The sequence below is a fragment of the Cherax quadricarinatus genome, chromosome 41 (genome assembly GCF_038502225.1).
Source record: "Cherax quadricarinatus isolate ZL_2023a chromosome 41, ASM3850222v1, whole genome shotgun sequence".
In the NCBI taxonomy this organism is placed as follows: Eukaryota; Metazoa; Arthropoda; class Malacostraca; order Decapoda; family Parastacidae; genus Cherax; species Cherax quadricarinatus.
In genome coordinates, this window is record NC_091332.1 from 3,237,759 (window position 1) to 3,258,384 (window position 20,626).

Genomic DNA, 20,626 nt, shown 5'->3' on the forward strand with positions numbered 1-20,626 from the left:
CCTGTTCATGTATCGAGCCGCGGGGGCGTTGACCCCGGGAACACCCTCCAGGAATAGGGTTGACACGAACCACGAGGCAAGAAGGGAATAAACGAAGCAAGCGGCAAGAAGCATGGCCAGGAGCTGAAACTCGACCTCTGCAATCACAAATAGTCGAACAGGCACACCTAAGCACACGTACACAGACGCACGCACACGTGCACATCCACACACGTACACGCACTAAGGCTAACTCCGAGTTCTTACATTCATTCTCGTGAGTTAAAAGCAAGTGACGTCCACACCATTAACAACAGCCTTTTTCCCATTGTGGACATATTTGTGAACAGAAAACTTACACTTCCAGAGAGGAGCAAGTCAGACAGCAAGCCATTATGAACCTTCCGCCCTGAGGCGCTAGGGCACAATGTCGCCTGCTGAACAAGACCAAGAAAGTCGCCACCCCAGGCCATAAAGACCAGCCGAGTCCAGTATTGCAAACGTCAAAACAAATTTTACTTTCTGCAGCGTTTTGGAATTTGAGTAGTTGAAACATAGCATTAAACCCTCTCTCTGGAGGATCCATCTCTATAACAGTATTCATCAGTGCTGGAAGTGTTTAAAACGTCTATAGATTAGGTGTTGTTATTTGGAATTTGGGTGTTTTGTGTGCGTGTGTGGGAGTGTGTGGTGGCGGTGGAGGGGGCCGTAAAGAGGACCTGGCCGCCAGCGTGTGACCACACCGCTGGCCACAACCACCAAGTTTACACCTAAATCCTCGCAACCCAATTAGTGAGGGAAATGAGACGGTGGAGCAGGATGTCCACCCAGACTGCCGCGACAACCCGGACGCTGTGAGGCCATCCTTCATGGCTCGTCTCTGGGAGCTCATGTGGGAGACTGATGGCTCTGGGATGCTTGCGACTTGACCTCCAGCTTCCTCAGCTCTTGGGTAATTTCTGTCTGGTGTATCAGGGTCACTGATTAACCTCGGTGTATCGGGTTCAATAGCCTCGCTATACCGAGTTTACAAGTCTCATTGTACCGGTTCAGTAGCCTACCTGGAGGGTGTTCCAGGGGTCAATGCCCCCGCGGCCCAGTCCTTGACCAGGTCTCGGTGCAACGGGTTAACCAGCCTCGGTATACCATGTTTACAAGTCTCGTTGTACCGGTTCACTAGCCTCCGTGCAACGGGTTCACCACACCACGTATATCGAGTTTATTCATCTTCGTACCGGTTGACCAGCCTCGGTATACTAAGTTCGCAATAACAGATCAGTTTGGCTTTGTTTAACATAAATAAGTATACAGCAAACCTAGTGTGAATAGACGATACATTGTGTTCATTGGTTATGCATTTCTTCACTTATCCCTAATCATGTGTCTGCCTAAACTGTTATAAAATCCACCCAAACTATTCACTTAAGTGAAGCTATATGATACTTACACTTATCTTCAATTTGTAATTTTTAAATTAGACAAGACTGGATACAGCAGTGTGCTGCTGCCTTATGCTGAATAATAGCTACATAGTGGGAAGAACATTCGTTCATTATTTCTGTTATACACAGTGACGACTCCTGTAGGTTTAGTGCTTCTCCATTAAAAATTAAAGAAAGTTCATTAATGTCAATTTTCCACAGATCAGATGTGATTGTCTGACCATTCCTCGGGCATTATTTTTATTTTTTTTGGCTAGGCTTTTCCCGGAATTATAATGCTAAACGAAAATGCTAGGTGTGGGTGAACAGGAAGAAGACCCGTAAGGGTTTGCCTCTTCACGGATATAATTATTCGGCAGGTATTTTGTTCCATTGAAATAATGCTGATGCTCTGTTGTTATTATTATTATTATTTTGATTATTATTATTATTACCTACAAGTTCCAGACCAGTTTACCTACTAGCTCCAGACCAGTTTACCTACTAGTTCCCGACTAGTTTACCTACTAGCTCCAGACCAGTTTACCTACTAGTTCCAGACCAGTTTTCCTACTAGTTCCAGACCAGTTTACGTACTAGTTCCAGACCAGTTTACCTACTAGTTCCAGACCAGTTTACCTACTAGTTTCAGACCAGTTTACCTACTAGTTCCAGACCAGTTTACCTACTAATTTCAGACCAGTTTACCTACTAGTTTCAGACCAGTTTACCTACTAGTTCCAGACCAGTTTACCTACTAATTTCAGACCAGTTTACCTACTAGCTCCAGACCAGTTTACCTACTAGCTCCAGGCCAGTTTACCTACTAGTTCCAGACCAGTTTACCTACTAGCTCCAGACCAGTTTACCTACTAGTTCCAGACCAGTTTACCTACTAGTTCCAGACCAGTTTACCTACTAGTTTCAGACCAGTTTACCTACTAGTTCCAGACCAGTTTACCTACTAGCTCCAGACCAGTTTACCTACTAGTTCCAGACCAGTTTACCTACTAGTTTCAGACCAGTTTACCTACTAGTTCCAGACCAGTTTACCTACTAATTTCAGACCAGTTTACCTACTAGTTCCAGACCAGTTTACCTACCAGTTCCAGACCAGTTTACCTACTAGTTCCAGACCAGTTTACCTACTAGCTCCAGACCAGTTTACCTACTAGTTCCAGACCAGTTTACCTACTAGTTCCAGACCAGTTTACCTACTAGTTCCAGACCAGTTTACCTACTAGTTCCAGACCAGTTTACCTACTAGCTCCAGACCAGTTTACCTACTAGTTCCAGACCAGTTTACCTACTAGTTCCAGACCAGTTAACCTACTAGTTCCAGACCAGTTTACCCAAAGCTAACAGACCAGTTTAGCCACACGTCCCAGACGAGTTTAGCTACAGGGCGTGAGAGGACAGATGGCGTGCCAGCGGTCATAACGAAGTGTCGCTGTAACGTCGATATGTCACGTGGTGGCCGCCAGGGGACCAATCAGCAAGCAGCTCCTGGTCTGCCGCAGCCAGGCACAGCGGTCAATGGCTGGGCACTTCCCCTCCCCCCATTTTTTTATACACCTGCTCTTATTTATTGATTTATTCGCTTATATGCCTCTCTCTCTCTCTCTCTCTCTCTCTCTCTCTCTCTCTCTCTCTCTCTCTCTCTCTCTCTCTCTCTCTCTCTCTCTCTCTCTCTCTCTCTCTCTCTCTCTCTCCCCTTTCGTTTTGTTACATCTTAAGTGGGAGATGTATTTTGTTGGTTATCATTAATAAAATGCTAATAATATTAATGATGATAATAATTACAAAAACAACAATAATAATAACAATATTAATAATATAATTATATTACAAAAACAATAATTAATAATAATAATAATAATAATAATAATAATAATAATAATAATAATAATAATAATAATAAACAAAACAAAATTAACAATAATAAATATATTATTATTATTAGTAGTAGTAGTGGTATTAGTATTATATTATTATTATTCATGAAGTAAAAATATTCATTTTTATTATACAGTACGATAAAAAAACAAATAGGCAGGTGAGGCTGACTGAACAACTGGAGTTGTCAACAATGTCAGCTGACGACGTCAGTTGTGAGAGGAGCTGATCACAAGACCTCCCTGGATGCCATTACCTCTCACTCTTTACGACACAATTCTTTTAGCTGTTGTTCGTTAACGCATTGTGGCACTGGTAAACCTCGAGAAAACACTCGAAATGTTCCTGTGGAGGAAATTTATTGGAAGTAAGGAGAAGGATGAAGAGATTGTAAGTCATGATTTACCTTTTGTTCCAAATGCGAGTCTGATATTTGTCAGCTGCAGTCCCCTCAAGGAAGGTTCCTTGATGTTGGTGAGGGGCTCTTGATTTAGGGAATTGGATCTGTGCTCCAGTTCCCCGAATTAAGCCTGAATGCCTTCCACATCCCCCCCCCCCAGGCGCTGTATAATCCTCCGGGTTTAGCGCTTCCCCCTTGATTATAATAATAATAATGTGAGCTGCAGTGTTGCTAAGGGGCATGTGTTGTAATTTGATCGTTTTGTAGCCATGGTTGGTGGGTTAACGGGGAGGGGGGGGGGTTGAAAGCCTATCGACTGCACCAGAGGTCATTAACATAACCACAACACAAGAATGCTTTAATCTCTAAAACAGGTATTAACCCTTAAACTGTCCAAACGTAGATTTACGTTCACGTGCATAGCGCTCCAACCTTTATTTTCTCCATTAGAAAGCATGTAAAAAACGTAGATCTACGTTCTGACCGCTACGCATGTTAACGTAGATCTTCGTTGTATATACGCTGAGAGAATTACGTTTCACAATGTATATATCTTGTGTAGCCACAAACTATTTTTTCATTATATACTATTTAGGCAAACCAAATGCTAAGAAATTGGAAAATTATTAATACAAGGTTTGACATTTAACTTTTCAGTAGCGTAGATGGGTATAAAAAAGTTGTAAACATTATTATTATTATTATTATTATTTTTATTGTTATTATTATTATTATTATTATTATTATTATTATTATTATTATTATTATTATTAGTAGTAGTAGTAGTAGTAGTAGTAGTAGTAGTAGTAGTAGTAAGAATTATAATAATAGTAGTATTGTTTTTTATTGTTAATGTTGTTCTTTGCTGGAAAGCACAGTGACCTGAAAATATATAAATTATTCTCCTTGTAATATGATAAGTATTACTAGGAGAATAATTATTCTCCTAGTAATAATAATTATTCTACAGTTTTTCTACAACTGTGGAAAATACATCTGTTTGGCTTATTCATGTATGCACATTGTAGCGTTAGTTGCTCTTAATATAAATGCATAGTAATCATAAAATATTTTTATTTCCAATGCTAGTATTATTTTTGTGTTATACTTGACTCAGTAACTCTGGCCTAAATTTATTTAGCAACAGGAAGTCAAAAAAAAATCGAATATTGACAATATTAGCTGTTAAAACCCAGCTGAATGGCTAGTTTAGTGGATTTAATTAAAAATATAACCAAGTGGAAAAAGTGGATTGCCTACTTGTTGATAGATTAGTTTTTTTTTTTCCTAATATTGAACTCCATACTTGTTTAAAATGAAACTGTGCTTAAGTCGGTCGTGGCTAGACAACGTAGAAATATCAAGGGAAACTAGGCTTTCCCTAATGATTTATCATCGTTTTTATTATTATTATTACATTAATGGTCAAGTGTTCAGTCCGCGCTTGATGAATGGAAGGTATTCAGGTACAAGAGTAGCTCAAGTTCCTTGCATCAAGAACCCTTCGTCGGCATGAAGGCAACACCCCCTTGAAGCGTTAACTCTCTTAAGTAGCTAAGTGTAAAATTGTTTAACGTGAATGAAACTTGTACTAATCAAGGCAATAGCTCTGTGGTACTTCTGTAATATTTACAATCTACAGATGGTCTGACTTTCACAGTTTTGTTATAATTTGTAATGAAACGACGTTTGTATTGGTTGGTGTATTCGGTTCAAAGCCTTTTCACTACACTAGAACTATTTGTGCTGAAGACAACCTGTAAATTCCTAAAATAGGGATAAAGGTAAACTCTAGGTGTATATACGCTGATATATGTGCTATTCTTGGTGTACACACCTTTGTTAATGTTTATTTGTGAGGTTCAACGAAAATCGTCTAGTAAATGATTTGAGAATTAGTAAAAATGTACGGTATATTCAGACCTGCATTTCTGGCATAATTGTGATATATTCTTTATTCTTAGTACCGTCCTATATTAGGTTAAAATAATATTATTGTATAGGAATTATTCTTATTATATAAGTGTTTATAATATGCGCACATAAACACAAGTGCTTTTGTGTCGTTAGTTACCCCAGAAGTATCTGGAGTTTACCAGGAGATATCATGTGGGAGTTCGATACGTGGATTAGGGTAGAAATACTCACGTAGGCTGTTATACGTATAATTACTGATATGTGGACAGAGCCCGCCAGCCGTACCTATCTCCTTGCTTCCACTCGTAACACTGACTAGCCGGCTGGCCAGTACCCCGTAGTGGGTGTTTTGAAATAGTGTCAGCTCAGCACAATATGAGTTGAATCAACGGACGGTTACGGTAACTGGTTACTAGACTGGTAACTGGTTACTACTACTGAGAGCTCGGCGACGCTAACGTATGTCGTCTCGACATACAACTAATACAACTAGAGATGGCAGGTACACGGCTTGGGCTGATTCTATACAATGTCAAAGTACACAACATGAAACATTATAGATACATAAGTAGAACATTGGAATGAAAGCTTACGTAACTGAAACTGTAATGTAATACAAGGTATACTATAGTACAACTTAAAACTCAACAAATGAACAACGAACTCAACATTGAGATTACAAGTAATAAAAACAAAAATTTTGATCGATCGATCTGTATTCATGTGATCTACGGATTCTGAGGAAGGAATATATACAAAGAAAGAGTGTTTAACAGAAAGGCAGATTCGGTGCACGCAAATCTAGACTGTTAACTCTCAGAATGCGGAGAGAACATGAACACAAAAAAAAAATTCTTGAATACTGATAAGTTGATACTGTAACTATTCATCTATACAGGTTATTTACATTTAACCCCAACTCTGCTAGGGTAAGATTGGCATATGCAGAATGGGTGTCATCTCTAGGGGGATCAAACTCTGTAGCATTGGCTAACTCATGCTGTATTTGAGGCAAATCTGAATTGGAAGTTACAAATGATACTTGAGGATTTCTCAATACCTGTCGTGTACGTAGGGAATAACGACATTCAGGTTGATCATCTGACTGAGTATCAGAGGAAGAGAGTACAGGATCAGGAGGATTGTCAGAGTCTGTCACATTAGTCTGGGTTGGAACATCATTATCATCACATACTAACTTCATATGATCCAAATGCGATTCTTTATACTGACCAGTACTAATCTCTCTAACCTTATACTTATTACCAGTGATATGTTCAACTACTCGATAAGGACCAACAAACCTTTGATCAAGCTTTGGCATAGCAGACGTTTTGTTAAAATTAGTCAGCATAACTCTCGAACCTACTTTGATTTTGGATGGCTTTACTCGAGTATTTGCGACTCTTGTAAATTCAGCTGTTGATTTATGAAGTGTTTCACGGATTCTTCTAAAAACACTTTGAGCTAAGCTGGTACGAGTTGCTACGAAATCATCAGGGTTGTAATTTGGTTTCGGATTAGAATATAACAACTCATAAGGCAAACGTTTATCTACACCGTACAATGCATAATGTGGAGTGTCACCTATAGAAACATTGTAAGCAGAATTTATAGCACACTGCACATCAGGTATAACTTCATCCCAAGTTTCACTATTGGGATTGATAGTGGCTCTCAATACATCAAGTACTTTCTTATTGGTTCGTTCCGCTAACCCATTGCTGGCAGGATGATGAGGAACAATGGTGGATTTAGTGATCTTGTACAAGGTACACAAATTTTCAAGAATTTCATTACAGAATTCACCTCCGTTATCTGTTACTAGGGACTTAGGGGTGGTATGCCTGCAGATAATGCGTTCTTTAAACGCTTTGGCTACTGTCTCGGCAGTCTTATCTGCAATAGGGACTAACTCGCAATATCTGGTGAAATGGTCTACCATAACACACAGATGTTTGTTACCTTGGAGGGAACATTGGAAATTAGTTAACAAATCTAGCGCAACTCTTTCCCAAGGTTCGCTAGTAGTTGGATACACTTGGATTGGATTAGGACCATTAGCATTGCCTTTATGTTGCATGCAGACACTACATTTCCTAACATAGTCAGAAATATCAGTTGCCATACGAGGCCAAAAGTATTTCAATCTGGCTTGTTTTACTGAACGATCCATACCAGGGTGTGCAACACCTGGTACATCGTGAACTAGCTGTAAGGCTACATTCACAAGTGACTGTGGAATTACTAACTGGTATACTCTTCTGCTAGGAGTACCCAACTCGGCTGTTCGATACAGTAATTCTTGGTTCATGAGAAAGTCACTGATGGGAGCTGGTGGTTTCACAGTCAGAATAAGATCTTCCTGGAGCAGGAATCGTATCACACCAGACCACATGGGATCTGTTCGTTGAGCATTCTTTACATCTTCAGCACTAAATGGAGGGTCTGCAGTTACTATACTAACATGTCGCGATAAGGCATCTGCGACTACATTTGACTTGCCAGGTAAATGCTCAAAGGTGGGATTGAACTCTTGGATAGTCAAGGTCCATCTAGCTAACCTTCCAGTAGGTTGTTTGTTCTGGAATAAGGGTATCAGTGGAGCATGATCTGTCAAGACATGAACAGAGTACTGATAAATAATGTCTCGGAAGTGCTTTAAAGACCATACTATTGCTAAAGCTTCTTGCTCAGTTACTGTATAATTACGTTCAGCCTTTGTAAGGACTCGGCTAGCAAATGCAACTGCGTTGTACTTGCCATCGGTCTTCTGAGCTAGTACGGCACCTATACCAATTGAACTAGCATCAGTTGTCAGATAGAAAGGCTTAGAAAAATCTGGAAATTTCAAAATTGGAGCAGAAGTTAGCTTTTCTTTTAGAGTTTGGAATGCTCTTTCTTGACGGAAGGTCCAAACAAAAGGAGCATCTTTCTTAAGCAACTCAGTTAGAGGAGCAGCTATGGAAGAAAAATTGGCAATGAAAGCTCTATAAAAACCTGCTAAGCCCACAAAGGATCTTACGGCATCAGCAGTTTTGGGAGTTGGAAAATTTAGTACTGCAGTTACTTTACTTTGGTCAGTCGTAACCCCTCTAGGAGTGACTACGTGACCAAGAAACTTAATTTCTGATCTGAAGAATTGACATTTTGACAGTTTGATCTTTAAATTGGCTTCTTCAAGCTTACCAAGTACTACATCAAGTCTTTTCAAGTGTGTATCCACGTCTTTAGACATGACGATTACGTCATCTAAGTACACCATAAGTGCATTACCTATGAGACCTCTAAAGATATTAGTCATGAGCCTTGAGAACGTGATAGGGGAAGATCGTAATCCAAATGCCATACGGAGGAAGTGATAATGACCTGTAGGAGTGGAGAATGCAGTTAGCTCTTGGCTGTCCTCGTGAAGAGGGACTTGCCAAAACCCTTGTAACAAATCTAGGGTTGAAAAGACTTTGTTATCTCCAATATTACGTAAAAGATCACCCAGTACAGGGAGTGGAAAGCGATCTGGAATGGTTTTTGCGTTTAACTTCCTAAAGTCAATTACTGGACGCCAAGTACCATCCTTCTTAGGTACTAGTATCAAGGGTGCATTCCAAGGTGAATTGCTAGGTGCAATAACTCCATCATCAAGCATTTGATTGATCAATTCTTCTGCGACAGCAACTTGTGAATGAGGCATTCTGTACGCAGGTATGTAGATAGGTCTAGTACCAGGTTCAAGTGGAATACGATGGGACAATAAGTTCGTTATACCCATCTTCTCACCTGGTAAAGCAATGGCTTTACGACGTTTGTTCAACAGAGTCAACAAACGCTTGACTTCATCTGGGAAGTCAGTGGGAGCTAAGTCTTTCTCCTCAACTGGTGGAACAGATTGATCCAGTGAGGTGGATGAGGTCTCTTTGAATTACCCTTAAAAACGTAAATCCACGCTCCACACCGCTGTACACCATTTATCATGTGGGAGTTCGATACGTGGATTAGGGTAGAAATACTCACGTAGGCTGTTATACGTATAATTACTGATATGTGGACAGAGCCCGCCAGCCGTACCTATCTCCTTGCTTCCACTCGTAACACTGACTAGCCGGCTGGCCAGTACCCCGTAGTGGGTGTTTTGAAATAGTGTCAGCTCAGCACAATATGAGTTGAATCAACGGACGGTTACGGTAACTGGTTACTAGACTGGTAACTGGTTACTACTACTGAGAGAGAGAGTTCCGGGGGTCAACGCCCCCGCGGCCCGGTCCGTGACCAGGCCTCAATAAATAAATAAACAAATAAAGAATATATATATATATATATATATATATATATATATATATATATATATATGTGTGTGTGTGTGTGTGTGTGTGTGTGTGTGTGTGTATATATAAACAGACAAGTCGGCAGTCATGTATGTATCGTTGTAATCATGATGTATGTTTTTCTGCTAAAATCATGTTGTATGTATCTGTTATAGATTGCCAAGATGGAATCTTTCATCGAGGAGCAAGGAAAGTTGGAAGTGGAGAAGATAGAGAAAGAGACTGAGGAGCAGTGCCAGCTAGACAAGGCCACTCTCGTCACTCAAGGTGTGCAGGATCTCAACTGCGAGTACGAGAAGAAGGAGAAGATGCTGAAGTTTCGTTTGAGTGGGTGAGGTCACCATATGTGTTTTGCCATGTCACGATGTGCGTCGCCCTGTAATTACCGATTTGTAGCTACAAAATCAAAGTTGTGTTCTTGGTGTTCGTGGTTGCAGCACGTACCACGCCCCTCTTTTAATTTATGCCATTGATCTGTCACTCTTGATTGCGAAGAAAATTTTTCCAGTAACCTTTCGGTTCCACTTTTTTTTTATCGATTTACAAATTTGATCTCTAGTTACCCATGTTGCTGTTATGAAAACAATCGCCTTGACCTAGACTTTATTGATCATTTATAACTTTTTATGTGCTTATCATATCTCCTCTATTCTCGTATGGGCTTTGAAACAGTTCACAATTCTCTCTAAAGTTATGCGGTTGAACTGTGAACATAGTTTTTATCATTATTATTGCGACTTTTTCAACTTGAAGCCAAAGTTTCCAGAAATGCTGTTATACAAAGTGTTTATTTTCCATACAGCAGATTTTCCACAGACTTGGGGTATTCAGAATGTTTTGAGATGATTCTGGTGCATGTGTAACTTAAGAGGCTGCCTTTGGCCAGTATAATCCGCATATAAGAGAGAGGAGCTTGCGACGACGTCTAAATAAATACAATTTAGTACTGGTGAATTAACACTATATACTTGCTTTTCGCAGTTATGAGCGTCAGCTAAAGAGGCAGAGTCATATGGAAGTGATAACGAAGAAGGCTGAACAAATGGAGAGGGTGAAGGAGCTGGCATGGCTGAAGTTGCTCAAGTCTTTAACGGAGCCTCTAGTTTACCCAAAAATCTTCCTCAATATCCTAGCCGCGGGGATGTGCAAGGTATACCTGGAATATATCTTATTGGATTTCATAAATGTGCCAGTTAGGCATATTACACTACCGCGAATTTGATTATATAATTATTGGATAAATCTTGTTATGTATGGGACTCTGCCGTAAGCTCGTCCCTTTAATTAAGGGGGTTACCGTGATGCTTGTGAAGGCACTTGAAAATATTTATGAATATTCAGAACAGACTTTAAACCTTAATACCATTTCGTTGACGTAAGTTGTATGAGTATTATATGGAGTATAAAAATTAAATAATTTGCACGCTTGTCACACACACACACACATATATATATATATATATATATATATATATATATATATATATATATATATATATATATATATATATATATATATATATATATATATAAACATTATCCCTGAGTCCACAGCAGGATTCGAACCTGCACACTCTGTATCAAAGTACACAGTACTTTCCCCCGCTCTGCCAGAGCCTAGATCTGGGCAGTATATTTACCAGCTATGATATTCGTTAATTTTATCAGATAGGGCAGGAATTGCAACCTCGTCACCATAGCTTAGAATGCTAACACAAGCAATTCCTATACAGGAGCAAGTCATAACAATGGGACTGTAAATCATCGGTACAAAGCTATAAACAGTATTCAGCCTAGTTTTGTGTCAACTTTAAATTATTGTTATGATTATAGGTGTGTTTTACCAACCTTGTTATTAGTTACTACCCATTGGGGAAAATACTTTCCCCTCAATTTTTTCTTAATTTGTTTCAATGCTAGGCAGCTACGGGGAAGAGAATGTGGAGGGTTGGAGTAGAAATACCAAGATCCAGAGAATGGTGTTTGCCACTTGCCAATAGGTTTGTTGTGGCTGATCAGCTGCCGAAGTATCTGTTAGCATCCTGCAGAAGAGTGTGAATTGGCTACGTTGTTTCTTAGTGACCCTGGCATGGTTACCGCGGCGCAACACAAAAATGTTGAAAATCCTCCAATAGAGTGAACTCTATTGGACTACTAGGCCTGGATATCTATCTATATCTATCTATCTATCTATCTATATATATATGTCGTGCCGAATATGTAAAACTAGTCAATTAGCAAGAACTCATTTAAAATTAAGTCCTTTCTAAAATTTTCTCTTATACGTTTAAAGATATATTTTTTCATTAATGTTAATGTAAAAATTTTTAATTTTGCACCAAAAGAATCTTAGAAAACTTACCTAACCTTATTATAACAAGAACAATTTATTTTAGCCTAACCCAACTAAATATATTTTAGATTTGTTTACAGTAATTTAATAATAAACACAGTGAAATATATTTTTTTCGTTAAGTTCAGAATGATTTTGGCGAAATTATTGCATACACAAATTTTCACTTGTCCTATATGGCAAGATGAACGTTGCTATTTAAGCCAAGATCGCAAATTCTGCCTATTCGGCACGACATATATATATATATATATATATATATATATATATATATATATATATATATATATATATATATATATATATATATATATATATTTTTTTTTTTTTTTCAACAAGTCGGCCGTCTCCCACCGATATATATATATATATATATATATATATATATATATATATATATATATATATATATATATATATATATATATTATTAACACTGGCCGATTCTCACCAATGCAGGGTGGCCCGAAAAAGAAAAACTTTCACCATCATTCACTCCATCACTGTCTTGCCACAAGGGTGCTTTACACTACAGTTTTTAAACTGCAACATTAACACCCCTCCTTCAGAATACAGGCACTGTACTTCCCATCTCCAGGACTCAAGTGACTCAAGTCCGGCCTGCCGGTTTCCCTGAATCCCTTCATAAATGTTACTTTGCTCACACTCCAACAGCACGTCAAGTATTAAAAACCATTTGTCTCCATTCACTCCTATCAAACACGCTCACGCAAGCCCGCGGGAAGTCCAAGCCTCTCGCACACAAAACCTCCATTACCCCCTCCCTCCAACCTTTCCTAGGCCGACCCCTACCCCGCCTTCCTTCCACTACAGACTGATGCACTCTTGAAGTCATTCTGTTTCGCTCCATTCTCTCTACATGTCCGAACCACCTGAACAACTCTTCCTCAGCCCTCTTGGTAATCCCGCACCTCCTCCTAACTTCCAAACTACGAATTCTCTGCATTATATTCACACCACACATTGCCCTCAGACATGACATCTCCACTGCCTCCAGCCTTCTCCTCGCTGCAACATTCATCACCCATGCTTCACACCCATATAAGAGCGTTGGTAAAACTATGCTCTCATACATTCCTCTCTTTGCCTCCAAGGACAAAGTTCTTTGTCTCAACAGACTCCTAATATATATATATACATATATATATATATATATATATATATATATATATATATATATATATATATATATATATATATTTTAGTAGAATGACATGGAAAGCATATAAATCTATAGGGGAAGGAAAGAGGGGTAGGGGTCGTCCTCGAAAGGGTTGGAAAGAGGGGGTAAAGGAGGTTTTGTGGGCGAGGGGCTTGGACTTCCAGCAAGCGTGCATGAGCGTGTTAGATAGGAGTGAATAGAGACGAATGATACTTGGGACCTGACGATCTGTTGGAGTGTGAGCAGGGTAATATTTAGTGAAGGGATTCAGGGAAACCGGTTATTTTCATATAGTCGGACTTGAGTCCTGGAAATGGGAAGTACAATGCCTGCACTTTAAAGGAGGGGTTTGGGATATTGGCAGTTTGGAGGGATATGTTGTGTATCTTTATACGTATATGCTTCTAAACTGTTGTATTCTGAGCACCTCTGCAAAAGCAGTGATAATGTGTGAGTGTGGTGAAAGTGTTGAATGATGATGAAAGTATTTTCTTTTTGGGGATTTTCTTTCTTTTTTGGGTCACCCTGCCTCGGTGGGAGACGACCGACTTGTTGAAAAAAAAAATATATATATATATATTTAACACGTCGGCAGTCTCCCACCGAAGCAGGATTCAATGTGTTATCGAAAGTTTTGTCTTCATTTACAGATGAATGAATCACGCATATTTATACGTATCAGAGAAGCCGATACGGACATTGTACAGACGTACTTATCCCATGCGCTTACTGAATACGAAATAGAATCCGGCCGGAAATGCAAGGTGAACATCCATTCTGAGTGGCTCTCACCTGACTGGTAAGTCAATAATTTCCATAGACGATCAGAGGACAATTTATTACTAATACTAACACTATGATTATGAATTATTTAATTGTAGTCATTATTTTTTTATCATTGGTAGTAGCTTCAGGATGCTATTGTCAGACCGCAAGACGAGCACTCAGTAGATGTTCTGGGGCAGGGAGTTAGTGGAATTTAGATTTAGAAATAATATGGGAAAGAATTGAGTTAACAGTAGAGTTGCAGATGAATGCAACGAATTGCTAAGGAAACAAACACTTTTTTATTTATTTATTACGATTTATATATCGCGAGGTGTATTACTCTGAAGGTAAATATACTGGAAGTTTATTTTAATCGCTATTTTAGGGATTTCAGTATATTTTTGTCTAAACCTCAGTGAAGTCGATAGGCTTTAAACCCTATTTGCCAACATAATTATTACATTTAAGGGGGGATGGGAACACGAGAAGCTTAAAATCGTACAGCGCTTACCCTAAGTAATGAGAAACAATATAGTTTGATCCAAGGAAGGGGAAGGCAGATCCAATTCCTTGGATCAGAAGGCCTTTACCGACTTCAGTTAATCACTCCTGAGGGGATTGCTTTTGAAAGCTTTCAAAATAAGTTAGGCAAATATATGTTAATTATTATTATTATGGGAGAAAGCGCTAAACCCGTAGGGGTCATATATCCCCTGAGTAATTGGAAGCAATCGGGTTTGATTCAAGGAAAGGCAAGGGCCGGTTCCTTATCTCTATCCACCTTTCTCGGCAACATTGTTTCATTTTTTCTCGTCACTGCTGTTGCATCTTCAACGTTCAATCCTTGATATATCCTCAACAGTGCTGGTGGAGCCGAGTTTCTCTCAGTGAATGAAAAAATCTGGTACCGATTGACGTTAGAGACCCAGTTCGCAGCCATCTTGGAGAAGAACCAAGCGGAATTTGTGACACTACTGTTCGGTCTCAGGAAGGAACACTACACCTCGCAACTCAGGAAGTAACAACGCTACACCTCGTAACTCAGGAAGTAATAACGCTACACCTCGTAACTCAGGAAGTAACAACGGTACACCTCGTAACTCAGGAAGTAACAACTCTACACCTCGTAACTCAGGAAGTAACAACGGTACACCTCGTAACTCAGGAAGTAACAACGCTACACCTCGTAACTCAGGAAGTAACAACGGTACACCTCGCAGCTCAGGAAGTAAAGGAAACTGTCATCAAGAAGCTTAGAATGTTGTCTACTAATCCCAGTCAGTATTTTATTCTTTTCCTCATACTTTATCAAAATAAAAGATCACCTATAACTCATAAATAGAAAAAAAAAAGGAAAGAAATTAACAATCTAAAGTGTCTCTTTGACCATATTTGTTAAAGTTTTCCCGTCCAGCACAACTGAAGCATTCTGTTTTTATGTTATAATTTTCACAGTGCACTTTCAACCTAATTATATTTCCACCATTTTGCGTTAAAATAACTAATGACAAATATATTGTCTCCTTATAGCAGTACGGTATATGTATGCGGATTACCATGTTATGGATTTGAGTAAGATCTGGAACTTTCAATACATTAATGAGATTTCTTTCACGCTTGAGTTTTATTTTATCAAATTACTGTGAATACATAAATATGAAACTGGTCAAGGATCCTGATGGAAATCAATCACTTTTTCTTAATTTTTTTTAAGGTTATCCTAGGTAATTTACATTGTGTATGATAACTGCACTTATGTGTACCTGTGCCTCGATAAACTTACTATGTGAAAGGCAGTGACATGAAGACTAAGAGGGCTATGTATGATAATTCTATGTAACTGTATTTGTGTTTACCTGAATAAACTTACTTACTTACTTACTTACTTATTACATCAGGTCCCTAAATCAGCTTTTGGAGTAATGTGTCAACGGTTTAGCCTATTGATGTCGGTTGAGGTGATCAACACAGACTCTAGAGACATCTCTTGTGTTTATCCTCTTGTCTAGAATATGCCTTGATCGCCACATCTGATACCAATTCTCAAAATCTTGCTTGTTTACTGAATAAACTTACTTACTTACTTACTAATATTATAATATTTTACCGAAGCTACCCCTAATAGAAGTATGTTTTCTTTAAAAGTACAACAAAGAAAACACTTTATGCTCGAGCAGGGGAGACAATGGAATTTTTTCTTTGCCACTGATACAGTGAGGACACCTCTCGAATAACTTAGACATTACATATTAGGTCTAGTTGTTAGTTATGATTATAATAATGATATATACATATTAATATAGTCATCAGAAGCGTTAACCCGTAAAGATGAAATAGAGCGTTGGGAAATTTGAAGCAGTTAGGTTTGATCCGCCCCTCAAGGGCGGTTCCTTGACGCTGGTGAGGGGCTCTTGATCTAGGGAATTGGATCTGTGCTCCTGTTCCCTGAATTGAGAATGTACCTTCCATCCCCCCATATGCGCTGTATAATCCTACGGGTTTAGCGCTTCCCCTGATTATAATAATAATAATAGGTTTGATCCGAGGAAGGAGGGGAGTAGGTGCAAGATCAAGAGCCCTTCACCAGCATCAAGGTTTCTCTTAATCCACCTACCCCCCTTCCCAGTTCCTGAGGGAATCCCATCAGTATGCTGCACGTTGCGTTATGACAGCTGAGCCAGCGGAAACTAGTGTCTTAATTCTCTTAATTTTTATTTAATGCGTTGTAGCACACTCTGAACTCAATGTGTTGGTGTAACATCAGCGGGAAATTGTAAGACTTGTAAAAACCGGTTTTTCGTAGAACCGCCGAATGAATTATCCTCGCAATAACAGCCTAGTACGTACTGTGCACTGAGACACGAGATTTGGGAAGATTGATTATTAGAAATTTAACCCTGATGGCGCCTTGATATCGGTGAAGGGCTCTTGACGTGAGGGATGGGAGCTATTCCCTCTCCCATTCCTTGGGTCAAATCTGATTACTTCCCAGTCTCGAAGCGCTGCAAAACTCCTACTGATTTAACGCTTCCTTTTGCAATAATAAGATTCTAGATGGCTGCAGGTACTTCACTTCTGCAGGTCCTGTGTGTCCTTAATTATTCCATCAGTTAGCAAAGCAAGTCTTGAATTATCCTTCCCCCTCAGGGAAGGTTCCTTGTTGTTGGTGAGGGGCTCTTGATTTAGGGAATTGGATCTGTGCTCCAGTTCCCCGAATTCAGGCTTGAATGCCTTCCACATCCCCCCCCCAGGCGCTGTATAATCCTACGGGTTTAGCGCTTCCCCTTGATTATAATAATAATAATAATTTAATTATCCTAGATTTCGACGAATGAATTGCCCTCTGATGTCACACCTTGTTTGAATATTCATACACAAATAACCCGCACATAAAAGAGAGAAGCTTACGACGACGTTTCGGTCCGACTTGGACCATGGACAGAGTCACACTGTTATTTATTGAATATTCATTGTTAGGAAGCCTATATTTAGAAACTCAAACTCATGTTTGGAAACTTACATGTGGAAACCTTTGTTCGGAGCCTCATGTATGGAAATTCCAGTTCCCATTCGTGATCCTTAAGAGCTGAGCGCTGTACCGTGTGCCACGAATTTAATAATATTAGTACTGCTAACTTTATGTCGTATTATTATGTCATTGTCTGTTTATGTGTCAATTTATGTTATGTTCAAGTGTATGTATGTTTGTGTCAGTGTATGTATGTTTATGTGTCAGTGTATGTATGTTCATGTGTCAGTGTATGTATGTTCATGAGTCAGTGTATGTATGTTCATGTGTCAGTGTATGTATGTTCATGTGTCAGTGTATGAATGTTCATGAGTCAGTGTATGTATGTTCATGTGTCAGTGTATGTATGTTCATGTGTCAGTGTATATTTATGTGTCAGCGTATGTTTGTGTCAGTGTATTATCGTGTCTCAGTGTATATTCGTGCGTAGGTTTACGTTTATGTGCCAGTGTATGTTTACGTGTCAGTGTATTCACCTAATTGTACTCACCTAATTGTGAATGCTGGGGTCGAGACTCAGCTCCTGGCCCCGCCTCTTCACTGGTCGCTACTAGGTCTTCTCTCTCTCTGCTCCCTGAGCTTTGTCATACCTCGTCTTAAAGGTATGTATGGTTCCTGCCTCCACTACGTCACTTGCTATTCCACTTCCTGACGACCCTATGACTGAAGAAATACTTCCTAACATCCCTGTGACTCGTATGAGTCTTCAGCTTCCAATTGTGACTCCTTGTTTCTGTGTTCCGTCTCTGGAACATCCTGTCTCTGGTTACCTTATCTATTCCACTCAGTATCTTGTATGTCGTTATCATGTCTCACCTGACCCTTCTGTCCTCCAGTGTTGTCAGTCCGATTTCCCTCAACCTTACATCGTAGGACATTCCCCTAAGCTCTGGAACTAGGCTTGTTGCAAACCTTTGTACTTTCTCTAACTTCTTGACGTTCTTGACCTGTATGTTTGTGTCTGTGTATATTCATGTGTCAGTGTGTTTATGTGTCAGTTTACGTTCACGTTTCAGTGTATGTTATACATTATTATTTAAAACAAACACGTATACCACACCAGTTCCGCTGACAAATGGAATTTCCGCACAAATAAAAGCTCCTCCCAAGCCCAAAGACCCAACAAAAGCATTGGCTGTTACCTGTGAGTTACCATCACTATTGTTAGCAGAACCTCCTTCGGATTCCTGAGGCAGAAAGCCGATTTCCAGTCCAAACAACCCTGAACTTCCTTCTTTGTCCATGATTGAGCTTATACAGTATAATCCTTTATGAATCTTAAATGTTTTGCTGTCCTATTTTGTATTCTGACAAGTGCAACTTTCCTGACGTATGTGCTGCAAGAGAAACAGTCTATATACACGTGGAGGGTTGAGTGGGTGGTCATTTAGGTTTAAAGGTTATCAAGTGCACAAGATTCATTAAGGCTGCACGTTCATTACAAGTCAAGTATGATTTAATCCCTAGAATAGGGATTAAGGTAAACTCTCAGTGCATATACGATAAGAGACATACACCTCTCGGTGTATATATGTATACATTTAGAGTATACTCTAAATGTATACATCTTAGTATGTATACATTTAGAGTATACTATAATCCCAAAAGTCCCATATTTGGGGTTAAATTATTTTTGACTGGTGTAGTACAGGCTACATTCAGCCTCAAAGACCCTCGTGTAGTAGATCGGCTTTAAACCCTCCAGTAATCAAACAACCTAATGCACCACACTCTGCACTTTCCTTTCCACTGGGAAATTTATTTCCAGGAACGTGGAAAGATGCACTGAAGAGATACATCCCTTCCAGGTGGGTACCCAAGTGATGGCGAAGGAACCTTGACCCAAGGATCTGGAGCTACCTCCCTTTCCTTGAATCAAAGCTGATTACCTCCCATTTTCTAGAGGCTGTGTGACCCCTACGAGTTTTGCGTTTCCCAATGAAAATAATAGTAAGAATAGCAATGATAATAATAAATAGGTCTATTACAACACAGATACTACTACTACTACTACTACTACTACTACTACTACTACTACTACTACTACTATTACTACTACTGCTACTGCTACTACTACTACTACTACTACTACTACTACTACTACTACTACTACTACTACTATTACTACTACTACTACTACTACTACTACTACCACTACTACTACTACTACTACTACTACTACTACCACCACCACTACTACCACTACTACTACTACTACTACTACTACTACTACTACTACTACTACTACTACTACTACTACTACTACTACTACTACTACTACTACTACTACTACTAATAATAATAATAATAATAATAATAATAATAATGCATATTAAACACATACTGAGCAAATTATGCACAGTAGCATCAAGGACAATTGTCGCCATAGGAACTAGCAATATTTCTACTCCTGAAGTCGTAAACATTTATTAAATACGGTTCGTGTAAACGCAAATCCAGAGTGACACAGATGCAGAGATTAATGATAAACAAGAGTGTAAATATCTGAATATTTTCTTTATCCAGTAGAACCGCGGAAGAAAGATTTGGGATTGACTGATGGGAAGGAATGGGGGGGACGGGGTTTGTGATTAGTGGAAGGGAAGTTAGATTAGTTAGAATGAGAGGGGAGATAAGATTGAAGAGTGAAAGGTTAAAGGGGAAGGAGATACCAGATTTGCTCTTCGTCAAACTATCACTTTTCAAAGAATTTATTGTTCTCGCTACCGATAAGGCTGTGCTAATGTTGGTAGAGTTACCGACAATATGTTAGGTAGAAAGACACAAGTACAACTAATGCGACATTTTATTGCGGCAACGTTTCGCTCTCCAGGAGCTTAACATAGCTCCTTTACCCT

At 39.2% G+C, this 20,626-nt stretch overlaps 2 protein-coding genes across 3 annotated transcripts in view; one reads left to right on the forward strand and one right to left on the reverse strand.

The window, feature by feature from the left end:
* Positions 1–20,626, reverse strand: part of LOC128695962 (protein dissatisfaction-like) — a 196,649-nt gene that overhangs the window by 172,276 nt on the left and 3,747 nt on the right. The window lies entirely within an intron of this gene.
* LOC128695742 (V-type proton ATPase subunit E-like) lies at positions 768–15,853 on the forward strand. Of its 2 annotated transcripts, none has more exons than XM_053786559.2 (5): positions 768–931; positions 10,091–10,266; positions 10,917–11,085; positions 14,122–14,270; positions 15,102–15,853. In XM_053786559.2, the coding sequence occupies exons 2-5, from the start codon at positions 10,100–10,102 to the stop codon at positions 15,259–15,261; spliced, it is 645 nt and encodes a 214-aa protein (XP_053642534.1). In that variant the 5' UTR covers positions 768–931; positions 10,091–10,099; the 3' UTR covers positions 15,262–15,853. The 2 variants fall into 2 exon arrangements, with proteins under 2 accessions (XP_053642534.1, XP_053642533.1); XM_053786558.2 differs by lacking the exon at positions 768–931 and adding an exon at positions 3,481–3,686.